This window comes from Oryza glaberrima, chromosome 11 (genome assembly GCF_000147395.1).
Source record: "Oryza glaberrima chromosome 11, OglaRS2, whole genome shotgun sequence".
NCBI classification, from domain to species: domain Eukaryota; kingdom Viridiplantae; phylum Streptophyta; class Magnoliopsida; order Poales; family Poaceae; genus Oryza; species Oryza glaberrima.
In genome coordinates this window covers 13,698,973-13,716,798 of record NC_068336.1, presented here as the reverse complement: position 1 = coordinate 13,716,798, position 17,826 = coordinate 13,698,973, and the positions used below count along the sequence as shown (strand labels likewise).

The following is a 17,826-nucleotide window of genomic DNA, read 5'->3' as shown; positions in this document are numbered from 1 at the left end:
ACTTCAAATAAAATTTTCAAATACTAAATGATTTCAACTGAAAAAGTCAACAACAACAAAGTTGTATAACTCATCAATATCTATAACTTTTATTTTGTTCATTTTTCTATACAACATTTTTTTGAATAGTTTGAATTTGAATTTGAAAATATAACAACTTCAAACAACATTTTCAAATACTAAATGATTTCAACTAAAAAAGTCATCAACGACAAAGTTGTATAACTCATCATGATCTATAACTTTTATTTTGGTCATTTCTTCATCCGACAAAGTGACCATCATCCGTGACGGGCACCAACTTGAGGTCCGATTGAGATATGGAATGTTATCTCAATCGGGCCTAAACTACGGACCATCACTGATAGGTATCATCCATGACGGGCCTGAGTTATCTCAATCGGGCGTTTTTTTGGCCCGATTGAGATGACTTCCTTGTGACGGCCGCTAATTCCAAGCATGTTAGAGGCGTCACAGATGGAAGGTTCTGTACTAGTGACACTACAAATACTCCACCCGTCTATTGTCCGAAGTTATCCCACTGTTCACTCTTTTGGAGGGAGGTTGAAGGGGGCGAATTTTCATCATTTCTTTCCAAAGGAAAACAGGAAAATCATAAAATTAAGTAAAAAGTTACTAATCATTTCTTATTAATTTAGTAGTACTTATCTTATAAGTTGTTAACTAAAATTTTGTTCATTTTTGCAGCGATGGATCGAAGTTGGATGTATGCGACTACTTTGAAGCGTCATTGTAAGGAGTATAGAGATGTCGTATTAAGTTTTATAAACGCCGCGGAGGAGGATAGGAAAAGAAGAAATAGCAAATACATGTGTTGTCCATGTAGAGATTGCAAGAATGAGAATATGTTTGAAAGTAGAGTGGACATACACTCTCACTTGACACAACGGGGATTCAAGAAGGGATATGCATGTTGGGTGAAGCATGGAGAGCAAGAATCAGGAAGTGGTGCAGTTGTAGACAGAAGTGGTGCAAACAATCATGAAGGAGATGAAAATGAGCATGACATGTTTATACCATCTCCATTGGGGGGTGAAATGGTTGATGTGGACCCTGATCTGCTGCAAGACATGTTACGTGATGTTGAGGACCCAGCTTACAACTAGAGAGATTCCATGAAGTTCAGCAGGTTGGTCAGTGACTCGGAGACACCTATATATGCCGGATGCAAGCTAAAACACACTAAATTGTCAGCTACCTTAGACCTAATAAAGCTGAAGGCAAGGAGTGGATGGACAGACAAGAGTTTTATAGAACTTTTGGGAATATTGAAGGCCATGCTTCCTGAAGAGAACACACTGCCCGAGACGAAATATGAAGCAAAGCATGTTCTGTGTCCCCTGGGGTTAATTATAGGTCCATAGAATTCACGCTTGTCCAAGCGACTGCATATTGTACCACAAGCTATATGCGGATTAGATGCTTGTCCTATAAGCTTGTACGTATATCGTTTGAATGTGACGTGAACAAAATTATACACAGTAACAGTACATATGTTTGGGTGTCTATATATAGGGCTCAATATTTATGAAGCACACAATAATCAAAGAAGACCCACTAATTAATAAAACTATAAATATCAAGATCTGCAGCCTTTAGATACATGGCCACTACCAGCTTTAAAAAGGAGAGGTGGAGCCTTGCCGGCGCCACCGCGCTCGTCACCGGCGGTAGCAAAGGCATCGGGTAATTGATAGTTAACCAAATCGATCATATCTGACAGTTTGTTCCGCACGCTAATTCATTACATTATTAATGATTTAGTACCAAATCATCCAAATTATATATGCAGCCGGGCCATCGTGGAGGAGCTAGCGAGCTTCGGCGCGACACACCTGTGCCAGGAACGAGGCAGAGCTGAGCAGATGCCAAGAGGAGTGCAACTCCAGGGGCCTCGCCGTCACCGTCTCCGCTTGCGACGTGTCGGTGCGTGCCGACAGGGAGGCGCTCGCCGCCAGGGTGCGTGCCCTGTTCGACGGCAAGCTTAGCATCCTAGTAGGAGAATACCATCAAATCATCAACTTGTCTTCTCTCGATATGTAAGTGATCTCTGCACACGAACGACCATGAACGGATTTGGATGCAGGTGAACAACGTTGGGACGTCGTACCTGAAGCCGGCGGTGGAGCTGACGCCGGAGGAGACGTCGAGTTTGATGGCGACCAACTTCGAGTCATGGCGGTGGAGCTTTCACATGAGCCAGCTGGAGTACCCTCTCCTCAAGGCCTCTGGGAGGGGGAACATCATCAACATCTCTTCTGCGGCTACCTCCCTCGCGTTGCCTTCCCTTCCCGTCTACTCGGCAGCCAAAGGTTGATTGAGGACACCCGGCCCACTATACTATTTTTTCTTTAGCAATGAAATATATAATGATCTTAGTCATAGAGAGTTCCATACACATATAGATAGGCTGTGTTTGTAACCCATTGTTCCCAACTCTTTTTCATTTTCATTTTCCGCGCGCACACTTTTTAAACTGCTAAACAGTGTATTTTTTTTAAAAAGTTTCTATATGAAAGTTGCATTAAAGAATCATACCGATCCATTTATGAAAAAAAATTAGCAAAAACTTAATTAATCATACGCTAATGGATCGCTCTGTTTTCCGTGCACACAACTTGTGTTGGGAACATAGGATTCCAAAAGCAGCCATAATTAGGATGCAAACAACCGTTGCAGGGGCGGATCCCATGTGATTCATGGGTATTCACCTGAATACCCATAGAATTTTTATAAAAAAATAACTATATATAGGTATGTTATGCATATATACATGAGAAATTATATGGAAGTGCAGCATGTATAGCCCAAATGAAAAGAAGCCCATTTATTCGCAGCAGACCATACATTCCTCCCCATCTTGGCCCAATGAATAGGCCCACTGGCCCAAAAACGAACAAAACCCTAGTCCCTATCCCCCGGTCAGCCAGTCCCCACCCCTTCTGTCGTCCCAGCCCCAATCCGCCGCGCCTCCACTCATCCCCACCGACGGGCGACGGGGCATCGAGAGCTCGACGCTCGGCGGCGCCGGCCGCCGGCTCGGCGCGTCGCCAGAATCGCCACCAGCCTCATCTCCCTGGACCCTGGTCCCTGGGCCTGCTGCTGCGGAGGTGGCGCGGCCTGCGACGACGCTGCCGCCTCCTCGGGGACGGGCGACGCTGAGCAACTGAGGTTCGCAAGGACGGCGGCGGCGCTGCGGCGCACGGCGGCAGCCGGTTGCGGCGACGCACCCCCGCGTCGGCGCGTCCCCTTGGTCCCTAGACGGCTGGACAGTGGACTGGCACTGGTAAAATAAATCCTCTTGTCAAATTCCCCAAGCGATTGGCCATTGCTTAATTGCTATTGCTTAGAAGTTAAATTAGTCAGAAATTTGAATTGTAGGTCTTGAAATTTGAAAAATGAAGAAGAAGAAGACAATAGACCACAAAGGTCAACCAAGTCTCAGAAAGTAGCTTCCACCTCTGATCCAAAACCATTAACCAATGAGAGTGAAGTTCAGATCCCAGAAAATGCCCCTTCTAGTCCTATTCAGCTACTACTTGAAGCACCCAATGCCCATGATAGTGATATGTCCCCAAGTGTGCAGTTGGAGATAGACATCTTGACTATTGTGCTACTGTTTGTACTTTTAAGGCTTTAAACATGTCATTACCACTCCTGTATGGTTTTCCCAGTCCAATTTTTTGAGTTCTGTATGATTTTTTTTCAACTTTGAATACCCTTTGCTCAAATCCTGGATCCGCCACTGAACCGTTGTCATGTCGTATGACACGAAGGAAGTCTGGTAAATATATTTTCGTAGCCTTCACGCCATAATCCTCAACCACGAGTACTCGTTTTTACAGGCCGGCACCATGTGCATGCCTTGCTAGATGAATTATTTCCATTTCCTTATTTCCTTCTATATATTCTGTTATGCCCTGAACGAGATTAATTAGCTAGTTATTTTTAGCGATTCCGATCCAACGAGTCTCAAGTAGTACAAACAATCGTCGAGCTCAATTATAGAGGAAAATCGCCATCCTGATTCTAATAAATTGATTTTGTAAGAGAAAAAATAGTTAATAAGCTATGTACCACCGGTTTAGGGTCCATGACAGCTAAGGTTTATATATTCCACCTGTCTAAATCAATTAAGGCAAATGCTAATTTCAGACTTTGACATGAGACCGACCGATATATAGAAACTCCGAATTTTGGAATTACAGTACTGCATTAATAAAATTGAAAGTAAATAGAAAATTTATGCTTGGATTCAATACTTGATTTTGTAGTCATTACTTTTGTTTTCTTATCTACATGTAAATTATTGTTTTTCGAATGCTTCAAGACCCCGCTGAAGTAATTTACAAAAATTCTTCTTTCTCGATGGTGATCGTGTATAGTTGAATATTGAAACAAAGTTACGTGTATCAACAATATTTAATAACAACATATTAAACATATAATAAAAGTTTATATCTGTACGTAATATCAAAATAGTAATAGCCCGTGCAATACATAGGTTGACGACTAAGTAGCTTTAAAATGTTATGTATGTGTAATATATATGTATGCAGGTTAATTATATGCTGGCAACACCACCAGGCATCACCCTACGTATAATAGTTTAATTTACTTGTAAGTCGACAAATACTAAGTGATTAATAATGTCTAAATTTTATAGGATTTTATCATAGACCAAACAATGTGAGCACCGGTATCACTGATTTTTGTTTTTCTTAATCGTTGTAATTTTGGCACACCACGCATGTTTTCTCCTTGTGAATCGACACTGTGAGTAAAATATATTCATTCAAGCATGTCAGTGAACAACTTGTATAGTACCTCACATTATTTTTTTAAAATAGTTATACCGTCTTAAGGTTATAAGATATTTTAACTTTGGTCAAAGTCAAAATACTCTAAATTTGACCAAATTTGTCGAAAAAGTAGTAACATATTTTCAACCTAAGACAAATTTACGATGAAAATATATTCAAGTGTTGATTTGATCAAACTAATTTAGTTTTATAAATATTACTCCCTCCGTCCCACAATATAAGGGATTTTAAGTTTTGGCTTGCAACGTTTGACCACTCGTCTTATTCAAATTTTTTTTGCAAATATAAAAAACGAAAAGTTGTGCTTAAAGTACTGTGAATAATAAAGTAAGTCACAAATAAAATAAATAATAATTTCAAAAAAAATTGAATAAGGCGAATGGTCAAACGTTGCAAGTAAAAACTCAAAATCTCTTATATTATGGAGGGAGTACTATATTTATCTATAGCATAGTTAAACTTGAGATATTTTGACTTTTACCAAAGTCAAACGTTTAACAAAGAACTTACGTCAGCTAGGAGTGGCGTCTTGATGTAGCCTGGTGCAACGCAATTGACTCTGACGCCATCGCTGGCCCACTCAGAAGCCAGGTTCCTAGTGACTTGGTTCATTTGCTCCTGATATAAAACGGCACAGCTAGTGTCCGTTATATAGAACTTGTAAATCAACCTTACCAAATTTTCTTAATGTTAAATTTTGACATATTTTGTCATTACTGAATTTCAGTAGCATTAGCTTTGTTTAGTTTTATATCTTTGCCAAATTTCGATCTAGATAGGCATACAAACGCATCTAGTTGAACTAATCTAGCAATTAAATGAAACTAAAGAAACCTAAAATTTACAGTAAATTTATACTAGAGGTGCGAGCTTTCAGAATATACAAGTTTAAGCTATTTATCATGCAAATTTTCTCGACTTATAATTAAAAAAAACATATTACTGATAAAAGAAAGTACATAATAGTATATCCAACCAAAACATTGAAGTAAAAAATGTTTCATTTGAGGGCTAATATGAGAATTTTAAAGATCATTTCTTTCTCCTTCATTTAATGTGAGAGTCTATAAAGCAATAACGTTATTATTTCTCCTTCATTTGCTAACAAAAGCCAAGGTTCATAGGAGAGAAATACTCTGTTTTTCTTTGATCACTACTCCGTAGTTATTATTAGCTGGTTAGGCCATGATAAGCGAAAGTTTCGTACTACTTATGTTAATAATAGTATGGTATCTTCTTAAGTATTTGTAACTTCTTTTAAAAAGGAGAGCTATCTTGATATCTATTATATATTAAAAGTCCATTAAACTATCTACAAACACTCTAATACCGTCATGTGGTACTCTTATAAACGCTCTTAAGGCGCCACATGACATTATCTAATATCACCGTTAATTTTCATTTAAATTAGTGGACCCGTTCTAACCGTACCGTTGATTTTCGCTTAATTTGTGGACCCATTATTTTACACTATTAAATTAAATTTATTATTAAAAAATAATAACTTCCTCCGACTGTATATATGATACAAACATGACTGCTGTCTCCCTACGTACGTACGTATGATTGGAAACAAAAACTTGAGTATGCACATTACTATTGAAAACGAAGCTTTCCTTCTGCTGCCCGGAAGAAAAAAAATTGACGGTCTATTTTAATTTTACAATATAAAAATAAAATATATTACTTCACAAATATAAATATATAGTAAAACTAAGATCTATAATAAAAATATAAAATATCCAATAAACGTTCTTTAAACCATCTTTTAATTTTTTAAAAGAAAATATACTTCCTCCATTCCACAATATAAGGCGTGCACATATTTCAACATTCAATATTTTATTTGTTAAAAAATATATCATTAGATTGAAATTTAAATTTACTTTCATATGGTTACAATTTTGTTACTACCTTATAGTATATGAAAAATTATAAGGTAAAAATTAGTTTTGATGACCGTGCTAATTTTAACCACGCCTTATATTATGGGATAGAGGGAGTATCTAATTTATGATCATGTTGTATTTTTTAACTCTATTATATACTTAAAAATCCATTAAACTTTCTATAAACGTTCCTAAATCGTCGATTAGCGCTCTAATAAATAGAGAAATTGAAGAAATTATCTCACCATTAGATCTATCTTTAAACAAAATCCAACAACCCATCCATAAATCCAATCCTACCCCTAACCCACCACCTCCTGGGCATCCTCTCCCCATCATCACCTACTTAAACATTATGTACATCCGTCCCTCCCTCTGTCTCCTATCTCCTATCATCGATTACTCTTTCCATCTTTTAGATTTCCACCTCCTCATTGCCCTCGCATGCACATAACATTGTCCGTCCTCTCCCTATTTTTTATCTATTAAACTAAAAGAGAAACAATCAATAATGTTAGATATTTTTTTTGAGAAATAAAGTACAAACGTAGGCACTCACAACGCATGCACACTCACACCTATAAACGCACACACGCACATCCTACCCCTATGAGTACTTCTGAGAGACTGAATCCACATATTTTGATATTGACAAAGTCACCATGAGCACCTCACTATCACCGGGTACATCGTCTACCACTGAAAGAATTTGTCAGTCTAGGACTTGAACCCAAGTGGACAAGTTCTACCACAAGGAACCTAACCAGTGAGACACGTCTACTTCGTAATAATGTTGGATATTAAAACAACCATAATTTTTAAGCTACATTTCTGAAATATTCCTATGCCTTTTAATTCGGTGGAACCATTATTTATAAGAAAAACAAGTATGTATGTGTGGTACATCACATTTCAAAAATATTATTGTGCAACTATATTTTATCATTATTGTATTCATGTTAGGTTGCGTAGAACCTCTTACCCACTCTACGTAAAATGTTCATGAATGGACCGCCTCTCAAACTACATCAATCATATTAGCTATAAAGAATTTAGTGGAGCTTTATGTCCCACCCAATTCATTCTCTAATAAACCATAAAGCGTGATAATATATATGCATTTAGAAAAAAAAACTTTACTTTTACTTTACGCTTACTTTTACTTTCGGTGACATGTTTTCTAAAGAAAATTAGTCTACCTTCTTTTCAAATGATGAAGAAGATTATAAATAATTGCTTATAAATATCACTTAAATATGATGTAATATAAAGCTAATAGGTTAGAAAATTATAAAAACAATTAATGCCAATGAAAACAATAGAGAAATCGTGGCATATGTTCTCCAGTTAATATTTCGCTCTTATAAGTGTCTCAAACTTAGCATACGACGCATGCATGCCCGCGCATTCGCGCGGACTACCTTCCTAGTTCTAACAACAGTTAATTAAAAACAAACGGAGATCATGAAAGTTTATAGACATGCCATAGCTATACTTCATTTTCTATATATTTTGTTACATCTGTAGTATGTGGCCAGCGAGATCTTCGAAGAGAGCGACTACAGCCGTATTCCTTTGGGTCGTGTCGGTGACCCGGAGGAAATCTCGTCGCTGGTGGCGTTCCTTTGCATGCCGGCGGCGTCCTACATCACCGGCCAAGTGATATGCGTTGATGGGGGACGCATCCTTTCTTGAATTGTATGTTTTCAAAATAAATTAGGACATATATGACATATCCTATAATGAATTGGAAGACATATATGCAAGAATGGAACCTGTGTACCATTAATCAGAAACCAGGCTAGGCTTCTCTGCCAAGAGCACAGACTGTGTGTAATGTGGCTACCATATATTTGGAATAAATTTGAAAAAAAAATATGGGGACAAGTTTGACAAAGCTGAGTGTAATGTGATTGTGAAGGAATAGAACTTATGGTTCCTATATTATGTAAAAAAACGAACTTCTGGTTCCTGTGATCATTATTGATCCAAAATGTCTGGATGAAACCATGATTTCTTCTTAGTTTAAGATTCATAAGGTTTTCCAATTGGCTTCATTTGGAGAAGTCCACTATTAGTGTATCATTGATTGCGAATGATTCACACACACCATGTTCAGTTAACTCGATCCTCCCATCAATCATGGGCCATCGATCCATGCCTCATTGCCAAATGGCTTGGTTCAATTTTTTTTTCGATTACACATCAGACGTACATGCACACACACCACTACACACATAACATCACACACACACACCTCGCATATGCTTCCCCTAACACACACTCCAAAAGACGGAACCAACGGAACATCTTTGATCTCACTAAAATCCTATAGAAAACCTACCTACATGTGCGTTATATTCTTGGTTCAAAATTCATTAATCTACCATAAAAACTATTTTCGTGGACACTACCCTTTCACCGTACAGATGATCCATAAAGGAATCCGCCTACGCAAGTAGGTTGGAGAGACCACATCACAGACCGCTATGAACCAAGTACCTTTGAAAATATCATACTTTTACAGATGTGGTTGTTTCCATACTTAGAGAAATGCAACATTCTCACATGTGGTCAATTATATGTGGTATGCTATATGTCTGCGCAACTGCTATTTAATCTTTGAACAACTATCACAAAATTACAGAAACTTTGATTAAACTCACATTGTTAAGCTATATTTTCCTTTGCTCTTTGTGTAGTGGAAGAAGAAGGAAATAACAACATGCAGTTAATGCCACTTTTGGTTATATGTGCAGGATGCCATCATTTTGCACACCCATCCTTAGAAGCAAGGACGTTTGTTTAGAACATCTGGGTTATGGCCACAAATGTAAATAGTTGCTTTCATATGTCTGGCATTTGCTTCTTAGAATCCTTTCGCTTTACATAAAACTGCAATCCGGACTATGAACAAACACTTGTGGTTGAAAGTCTATGGTCCTAATTATTATTACTTGGCCTATGTCCCTTAATTATTCCAAATGTACTATAACATTGCTATTGAACACATCTTCATTAGAGGTTGTTTGAGTCATCTAGATCTGAGATCACTACAAGAGGTGTGTGGCTTTTTGACATTTTATTATGTCATAATATGTGAAATTTATGTCAAAAATTAAGATTTGTGACAAACAGTTGACGTAATTTCAAACAGTAAAAGCCGCCGTCATAAATTTAGTATGTGACGTTTGTACATTTATTGTCACAAGCATAAGACATTGCTTTATTGTCACAAAATACTGGGGCTTGCCACATGACAGCTGACATGGTTGAAAAAAAAACGTCACAAAGCCCATGTAGCTCATGGGCCACAAATATATTTTTTTCTGGGGTTGTTGCTAGCTGGCCCAACATATTTTTTTGCTTGTTTGTTTATTAGTGCAGCCTGTACAAATTTTTAGCCCACACCAACTCGGCCCATATGATTTTTCCAACCCGCACAATTCAGCCCATATAATTTTTTCAACCAACAAAACTCAACAGATATTTTTTCAACTGAAACTCAGTGGAAGAGGTGCCTGGTGAGGGTGTCGTTGGGCATGAACTCGGCGACGAGAAGCCGCTTGTCGCCGTCGCAGCAGTAGCCAATGAGGTTGGCCATCCTCCGGTGCCGCAGCTTACAGTATTCTAAACAAACTTACAATTGTGTCAGAAGAAAACAAAAAAAGGCATAATAAGGATTTAGTTCACCTAAATTTTCTTAATAGCATGTACAGAAACTTCTACTTCTTTTAATTTCATATCGGCTTGTACATTCAAATTAATTTGATCCTGTTTACTTATAAAATCATATCAAGAGATTTTTATGAAATGACCATCAGACTATATGCTTATAAGCTTGAGAAAATTTTTCTAACTTTCATGAAGTCCGTGGTCGCACTTATATTATGATTTTCTATAGTCTTTGTGCAAATTCACGAAAGGAACTATACTATTAATAGCAAAACATAGGCAGTGGTTGGCACTTATAAAATCTGCTTAAAATATTCTATTGTGTGGGTCGTCTAGATTATGTAGACAATAGTCGCCTAAACCATTATATTGTCCATGCTCTAAGAGGAAAGATCTAGGTAGTATCTGCACAATCATATATGTGAATATATATATATATATATATATATATATATATATATATATATATATATATATATATAGTAAATTTGTTTGGTGCTCCATGGTGCCTAGGCACTATTGTTGAAATTAAGTATATACCCAATTCAAATGAGTATGAAACTATTTCAATTACTTAGATATTAACATTAACTACTTTACTAATTAGTTCAAAGCAAGTTTGAACTGAATTTGAACTTGTTTTTGTTAGATTTTGATTCTAGGTATATAGCATCCATACATATAATTAATTAGGTATGTAATCATGGATTGTGAAATAAAGTTAAATTTGAGTTGTTTTGTTGATAGGTATAGGTATGAATCGAATTATTATAACTAGGTATATACTCACAATTTGAAAATTTTGAAAAATTTGAATGATTTTGTGCATTGATACCATGGTGCCCGGGCACCATGGTGCCCCCTATGAGTGTCATATATATATATATATATATATATATATATATATATATATATATATATATATATATATATATATATATATATATATATATATATATATATATATATATATCAGGAAATCTGGTCAAACAAAGTATTTACGAGAAAATGAAATTCATCAAACATCAGAGGTGAGGTTTAGAAATTACGTATACATATACGGTCCTCTAGACAATACATTTCATCATAAAAAGGAGGTATAGTCAAATTCGAACAAATATATACTCGATGCACATTATATTCTCCTTTACTATCATAATTGTCAATAACATGAAAAATCACATCAGAAGGGCATGGCAATTCAAATCTAGCAAATAATTTCTTCTCTAAGCAGTTGAGTGATAACACCAAGTATTTAAAGAAGATAGCAATTTAAACTCTTCATTCTCACTAGCAATGTGAATAACATTTTAAACTCAAACACATAATAGTTTTACTATAGAATCTAAAGTAGTGAAAAAAAACTAAAGTAATTCACCACCAGGATGCGCCACGTCATCGAAGAAAAATTAGCCATCCGATTTCAGTTGAAGATGATGGGAGCCGTTGGATTCATTGATTGGCAAAACATCTTCTAGATCCTTCGTAAAGGTTCTTTCACAAACATACCCTTCCACGTCCCTACTATTACTATTTTTTATTTTCACCCCTACCAGACTAGCACGTTGCCCGGCGAATCTGCCATGACGCTTCCTTCTCACCCCGTGAGGTTTTCTCCTGTATGCCATTAAAAAAGATGGTGGCTGTCTATGTGCCACTAAAAAGTTTAAGCCTTCCTTTATGCCATCGTCGAACTTTATCGCGCCCTCCACATTATTCCGTCCGTTTTTGATCCTAACGGTGGGTAACGGCACTGCCAAATAACTTTGTTGCCCTTAGGCTTGAGAGGCCATTTGAACAAGTTTGTTTCCTTCTGTGCCACCAAGCCACTGCCGCCATTCCTCTTCCACGCCGAGCCGCCGCCGCCGCACCGCACCACGCACCATCTGACCGCCGAGCCGCCGCCGCCGCCTGCAAAGGAACGCCGCGCCATGCCATGCCATGCCGCGCCTACCCACGGCGCTCTGGAACGCGCACCGGAGCGATGCCGCCACGACATCATCTTCCTCCCCGTCGATCTGGTCCACGCCAAGTCGAGCCGCCGCGCCACCATCGTCATCTCATCACCATGACCAGAACCCCTCAAGAACCCCCAAGATTGAAGCACCATGGACGAAGAACGGCGTCATCTTCTCCAACTCCGGCCGCCGGCGTCAAACGTCGATTCCGCCTCCTCCGGTGAGCCATTGTCCAATTCCTCGCGCACACACCATCCCTGTGGCCTCACTAACTCGTGGACACACATGCATGCTAGATCTTGGAGACGTTTGAGCTGTCGCCGTTCTCCTGGAGCTCCGCGTCGCCGTCGAGCCGTTCCGCCGCCGCGCAGGAGGCACCGTCGGCCGCCGCGCAGCGCCAGTCGCCGGCCACGCTGCGCACCCCGCCCCTCCTGGTCACCGCGCCGCGCCGCCGAGCGCCGCCGAGGCTGGCCACCAACGCCGCTGGGTTGTAAGCTTCGGTTGCTCACTTTGCTCTACTTTTGTCTTGCCTTGGCTGAGCTATGCTCGGTTCGTGCATGGCCGTAGGAGTAGCTGCCACAGCGCGCGGCGTGCTCCGCTCTGCATGGGCTTGCAGCTCGCCGTCTGGCTGCTGGCAGCCGTGACCAGCCGGCGGCGCGCCGTTTGAGCGAGCGTCGTCGCTGTCAGCCGGGTTCCGTGGCTGTGTTTTGGTGGGCAAAAGTGCGATGCCTGCTCGTCTTGGTTGTGGTGGAGGACGCCGAGACGGCGAGGCGCGGCTACATCGCCGCGCGGTGTGACGGCACGGCTATCCCCTAGCGCGGCCGCAGCGGCTGTGGCGCGGTGGATGACATGTCGCCGTGGTGAGTGGCTGAGAGGCGCCGGTGACTGAAAGGGTAATATCGATATTTTTCATGCATGGGCCCACATGTCAGAGCTGCAAAACGGTTAAACCCAAACAGAACAATGACGGAATGGTATGGAGGGCGCAATAAAGTTCGACGGTGGCATAGAAGGAGACTTAAACTTTTCAGTAGCACAGAGGCAGCCACCATCTTTTTTAATGTCACACGGGGAAAAACCTCTCACCCCGTCGCTGCGCCGCCGCCACTCCTGAGAGATCGAGACATCGCCTCCTTCTCCGTCCACCGTCTCTCGTCTCCACCTCCCCAATCCCACCACCGCTTCCTCCCCTCCCTTCCCGCTGTAGTCGGGCATCTCCCCCCCTCCCCATCTCCAAAGCCGTCGCATCTACTTCCAATCTGATTCTCCACCACTGAGGAGAGGTAAGAGTGGGGCGTCGATGAGGCGGATGAAGGAGCGGAAGGCCCCGTGAGTTGGGGTCTTGCCGGCGGAATATTCCATGAGTTATCGGCGTGGGATGATTAATCCAATAATTAGATGGGGTGTGAGAATAACCTTTTCTAATTATAGCTGTGTTGATCAACTCCTTGACAAATGATGTTTGGTGACCTTTTAATCACATATATCATTTTAAGTTTTAGTCCTGACTCTTGGAATGCTGGAAGTAAAAATTATGCATGGATCTCTTATGAGAGTTTGGATATAGAATCTCTTTGTGATTTCCAGTGTTAAATCTGGGATTCCACTGGCCAATAGAGGAACTGCTTCCATCGTTTCGTCATCTCTAATCTACAGAGGCACTTATCACCATCCCCTGCTACTGCTCTCTTATTAAGCAACTTAGTTTTACTCTTCCTCTAATTATCTTAGATTGATTATTTGGTACAAACTTTCAGACTGCATAATCGTGTCCATTTTATCCAGGCTGCTATGATTTCCAACCGGTTTAGAACATTCCAGAATTACCTAATTTTACTCTTAAGCGATAAAAAAGAGAATGCTCAGTGTTAACAAAAAAAAGGATTGTAAAGCAGTTTCAATAGATCGAACTTACAATTTTTCATCCAACATTTGTAAGTTTGTTGTACGTAGTACCATAATAATTGAGGTTATACAGATATACTGAATGTGTAGAGCCAGTTGCATTATCTAGAATTTTATTCCTCTGAATAGTCATATCTTTAGATAGGATTCTTCTGAACAAAGAAAGGTGTAGTTCATAATGTGATCTAGATTCTATTAAGAAATAATTAATCATGTTGAATTCAAGTTGTGGCATGTTAATTGCTTCTGCATGTTTTCACTAGCTATAGTATATCACAGGGTTTTACTGCTTCTTATAATAGGATGATGAAGACATTGAACAAAATGGAGTTTGAAGTGAAGGATTCAGTGGTCTGGCAAAAGTATTTCACGGCTACAACAAATAGCATAGTACTGAAAGGTGACCAAATACTGCTGTAGTGTTGTATTTTACTACTATTACTTGCTTTTGACCAAATTTAAGTAATGAAAAATCTAGGACTAGTCGACGATTTACTCAAAGTTTATGATAGTATGCCCATCTTTGAATTTTATCTGCTGGTTAAAATAAGCTGCCATTAGCCAGAAGAGAGGGTGTTTCTTAGCCAATTTGACGCTATGTCGGCTGGTATAGCTGCTAATGTTGTTGAGTTAATTTTTCTGCACACCATTTTCATTCTTGAAAGCTCTGGTGATAATGTTTCCTGCAATACAAGTAAAGAACTACCGTTTCATAACTTGCCGTTCAATTAGCACAAATGTTAGTTCCTCAATATTTTTTTTTTTTTGCATTTTTTCTATGTGAGCAATTCATTTTTGATGATTATGTAACAGGTGAACTATGCATATGGGGCTTAAAGAAAGATATTATGACTCTCTTAATACCATTGGATGACCTTTCTTTGGTCATCCCGTCAAAAGATGGATTCAGAGCAGTGAGAGAATTTTCTGTAGCTAGAGATGCTAATATTAACTTCAGCAGTCTGGCAAACGCTTTCCTAATTTCCCGCCAACAGATTTTGTGCACTCTTGGCTAAATCGCATTGAAATTCTTGGCCCGTATATATTCTAACAGGTACTGCTGCTCATATATTTCCATAATTCACTTCAGAGTTCTGATCATGGCTGGCTATTGCTAGCAAACTAAAAAAAATGAATTCTTAGAATCTGATATGTGATTAAAACAACTTATACTTGACCAGTTCAAATCAGAATGTATTGGTTCAATGTGCATTTTTATTCACTATCCACTTCATATATGTTCTCTGCACCATTTTTTTTTTTGAGGAAATTTCATATAGCTTTGGATGCTATATCAAATTGAGCCATATTCTCCTGCTCTACTCTGTTCATTCCCCTAAATTTCCATCCATGTTTTGTTCTGCAGAAAACGTTTTCTCCCTCAGTCTTTGTGATGCATTGAATTGAACAGGAACTGAGAAGTAATCCAGGTTGTAGCTTCTTCAGGCCACCTTTCAATAACTGAACTTGAAATAGAGCTGAGAAGGTCATCAAATTTTTCTTTATATTTGGCATTATCATGGATCAATACTCAAAGGGAGAGAGCATATTTCACTTACTTTCCATTGTTAACTCCTTTTCCGCTCCATCGAACAAATATTGTTGTTATTTCAGTGTCTTTCCAATCCAAATTATTCTCTCCACACACGTTACGCAAAAGTAACATGCTTATCGGTGCACACTCATATTTGTGCAAATGCATGGCTTAGTGCTGCTAGGGGTCCTATGATTATTTGAACCTTTAGTTAGAAACATACGATCGTTTGGATATATGGTTCTAACTAACTGTTTATTGAGTCCTATTGTTTCTATAAAAGAAGATAATTAAATTTTAGTAAATGTTATATAGGGCTATAAACGGGAATCCAAAGTCGCGCAACGCGAGACTAAGTGGCTAGTTAATATGTTCATTCACTAGTTATGACATGGATATAAGTGAAAGCATCGCACAACTCTTCTTTATCAAAGAAACATTTTTTGACAAAGGTATTTCAACATTTGTTTCCACTATAGGTTGCTCTAATGTAGCATAACTATAGTGGACATAGTTAGTACATCATAAATATGCATATCTTGAGTAGTTGTAGCACCATTATCATTACCTTTTTTCTCATCTTCAGAAATTACAGGTGTTTGGCCAATTGAACATTCTTCAAGCATGCATGGAGCTATGGAGAGATCTTTTCTCTTCGTGTTTCTTCTCTTCCTCATCTTAAACGTCGGAGGTGCTGATGTAGCCATCTTCCGTAGCAACATATGCCCGTTGACTAGGGCAATCTTTATGCACTTGGCCAAACCCTTGGCAACAGTGGCACTGAATGCATCCTGTCGAAGCGACGGATGAGGCACTCTTGGCGGGTACCTGTGAAGAACTTTTACCTGAATCTGCTGCTCGTGGAGGAGGTGGTTTTGGCGCTACAGAAACTCCGGACGCAACTGGTCGCTTGCTCGTTGGTGGGGACACCTAAAAAGAGATGGGCTTGGGAATCCCTGAAGATGGCTTCGCCCGTGGCGTGTACGTGCTCGCCTTGTTCTTGAATTGTTTATCATGCCCCTGCAATTCCTTCTCTGCAAGCATAGCTAACTGAAACAACTGGTTGACAGTGTTAAATTCCTTATAATCAACTATGTCCTGAATTCCACGCCTCAATCCTGAGTAAAAACGACAAATAGAATCCTTGGTCCCCTCCACTATGTTACAGCGCATTAATCCCTTTTGTAGCTCACGATAGTAATCCTATACAGATTTATCCCCTTGTTCTAAATGCATCTGTTTCTTGCATAAATCTCTGTGAAAAGATGAAGGAACAAATTTATCGCGCATAACTACCTTAAGTTCTTCCCAAGTAGTAGGTAAAGCACCCTTTGCAGCTAACCCAGTCCACCAAATGATAGTAAATCTTTAAACTCACTACTGGTTTGTCGAACTCTATGTTGCTTAGGCACAAGGCGGGCACTAAACTTCTACTCTATTGTCATCTCACAATCAAGGTATTTCTCAGCATCATAATAACCCGAAAAATATAGTATTTGAAACTTAACCTTAGCGTAAGGATCATCGGGCACGCGAATATTGTTACCTTGTTGGAATTGCTGATATTGAGCGCCATTCATACCTGTCATTGCAAACATAAAAACAACAACAAACAGTGAAGGTTATCCCCAATAATCTGCTACGCGATGTAGTGGTGCCTCTCAACAACTCAACCAAATGGAGCACCTTACCAAGCTTTTACAATTGTCTTACCAATAATGCTAAGGACGATACAACCGGTGGCTGGCTCGTGACACCTTGAAGGACGTGATGTGTCGATTGCAAGAATCAAAATGGTGCTGACCAGAAGTATATACGTGAAGCTTGGGAGGCACAATATATAGTAGCAAAGGAACGCAATTGTGCTAATCAGAAAATGCAAAGTTGAATAATAGTTCAAAGTACTAGTCAATGTGCTGGAAAAACTGGGAATTAAAGAATCAAATCTAAATAATAAATGGGCCAAAATCGGGTTAATAGAAAAGGGTCACTATTCATCGGCCGCCAGGTGTTCGACGAGG

At 39.3% G+C, this 17,826-nt stretch overlaps 1 protein-coding gene and 1 pseudogene across 6 annotated transcripts; both read left to right on the top strand.

Annotated features, from left to right (window-relative positions):
* The first annotated feature begins 1,624 nt into the window (after positions 1-1,624).
* Positions 1,625-8,401, top strand: LOC127754446 (tropinone reductase homolog At5g06060-like; annotated as a pseudogene).
* Positions 8,402-12,117: 3,716 nt separating this feature from the next.
* On the top strand, positions 12,118-17,826 carry LOC127755390 (uncharacterized). 6 transcript variants are annotated; one of them, XM_052281057.1, is made up of 5 exons: positions 12,118-12,586; positions 12,663-12,856; positions 14,574-14,671; positions 15,085-15,325; positions 15,638-17,826. In XM_052281057.1, exons 1-4 carry the CDS (start codon positions 12,350-12,352, stop codon positions 15,285-15,287), a joined length of 732 nt encoding a protein of 243 aa, XP_052137017.1. In that variant the 5' UTR covers positions 12,118-12,349; the 3' UTR covers positions 15,288-15,325; positions 15,638-17,826. The 6 variants fall into 6 exon arrangements, 1 of the variants encoding a protein (XP_052137017.1); XR_008013009.1 differs by lacking the exons at positions 12,118-12,586; positions 12,663-12,856 and adding an exon at positions 13,233-13,769 and having other exon boundaries at positions 15,638-15,701; positions 16,401-17,823; XR_008013007.1 differs by lacking the exons at positions 12,118-12,586; positions 12,663-12,856 and adding an exon at positions 13,233-13,769 and having other exon boundaries at positions 15,638-15,757; positions 16,401-17,822.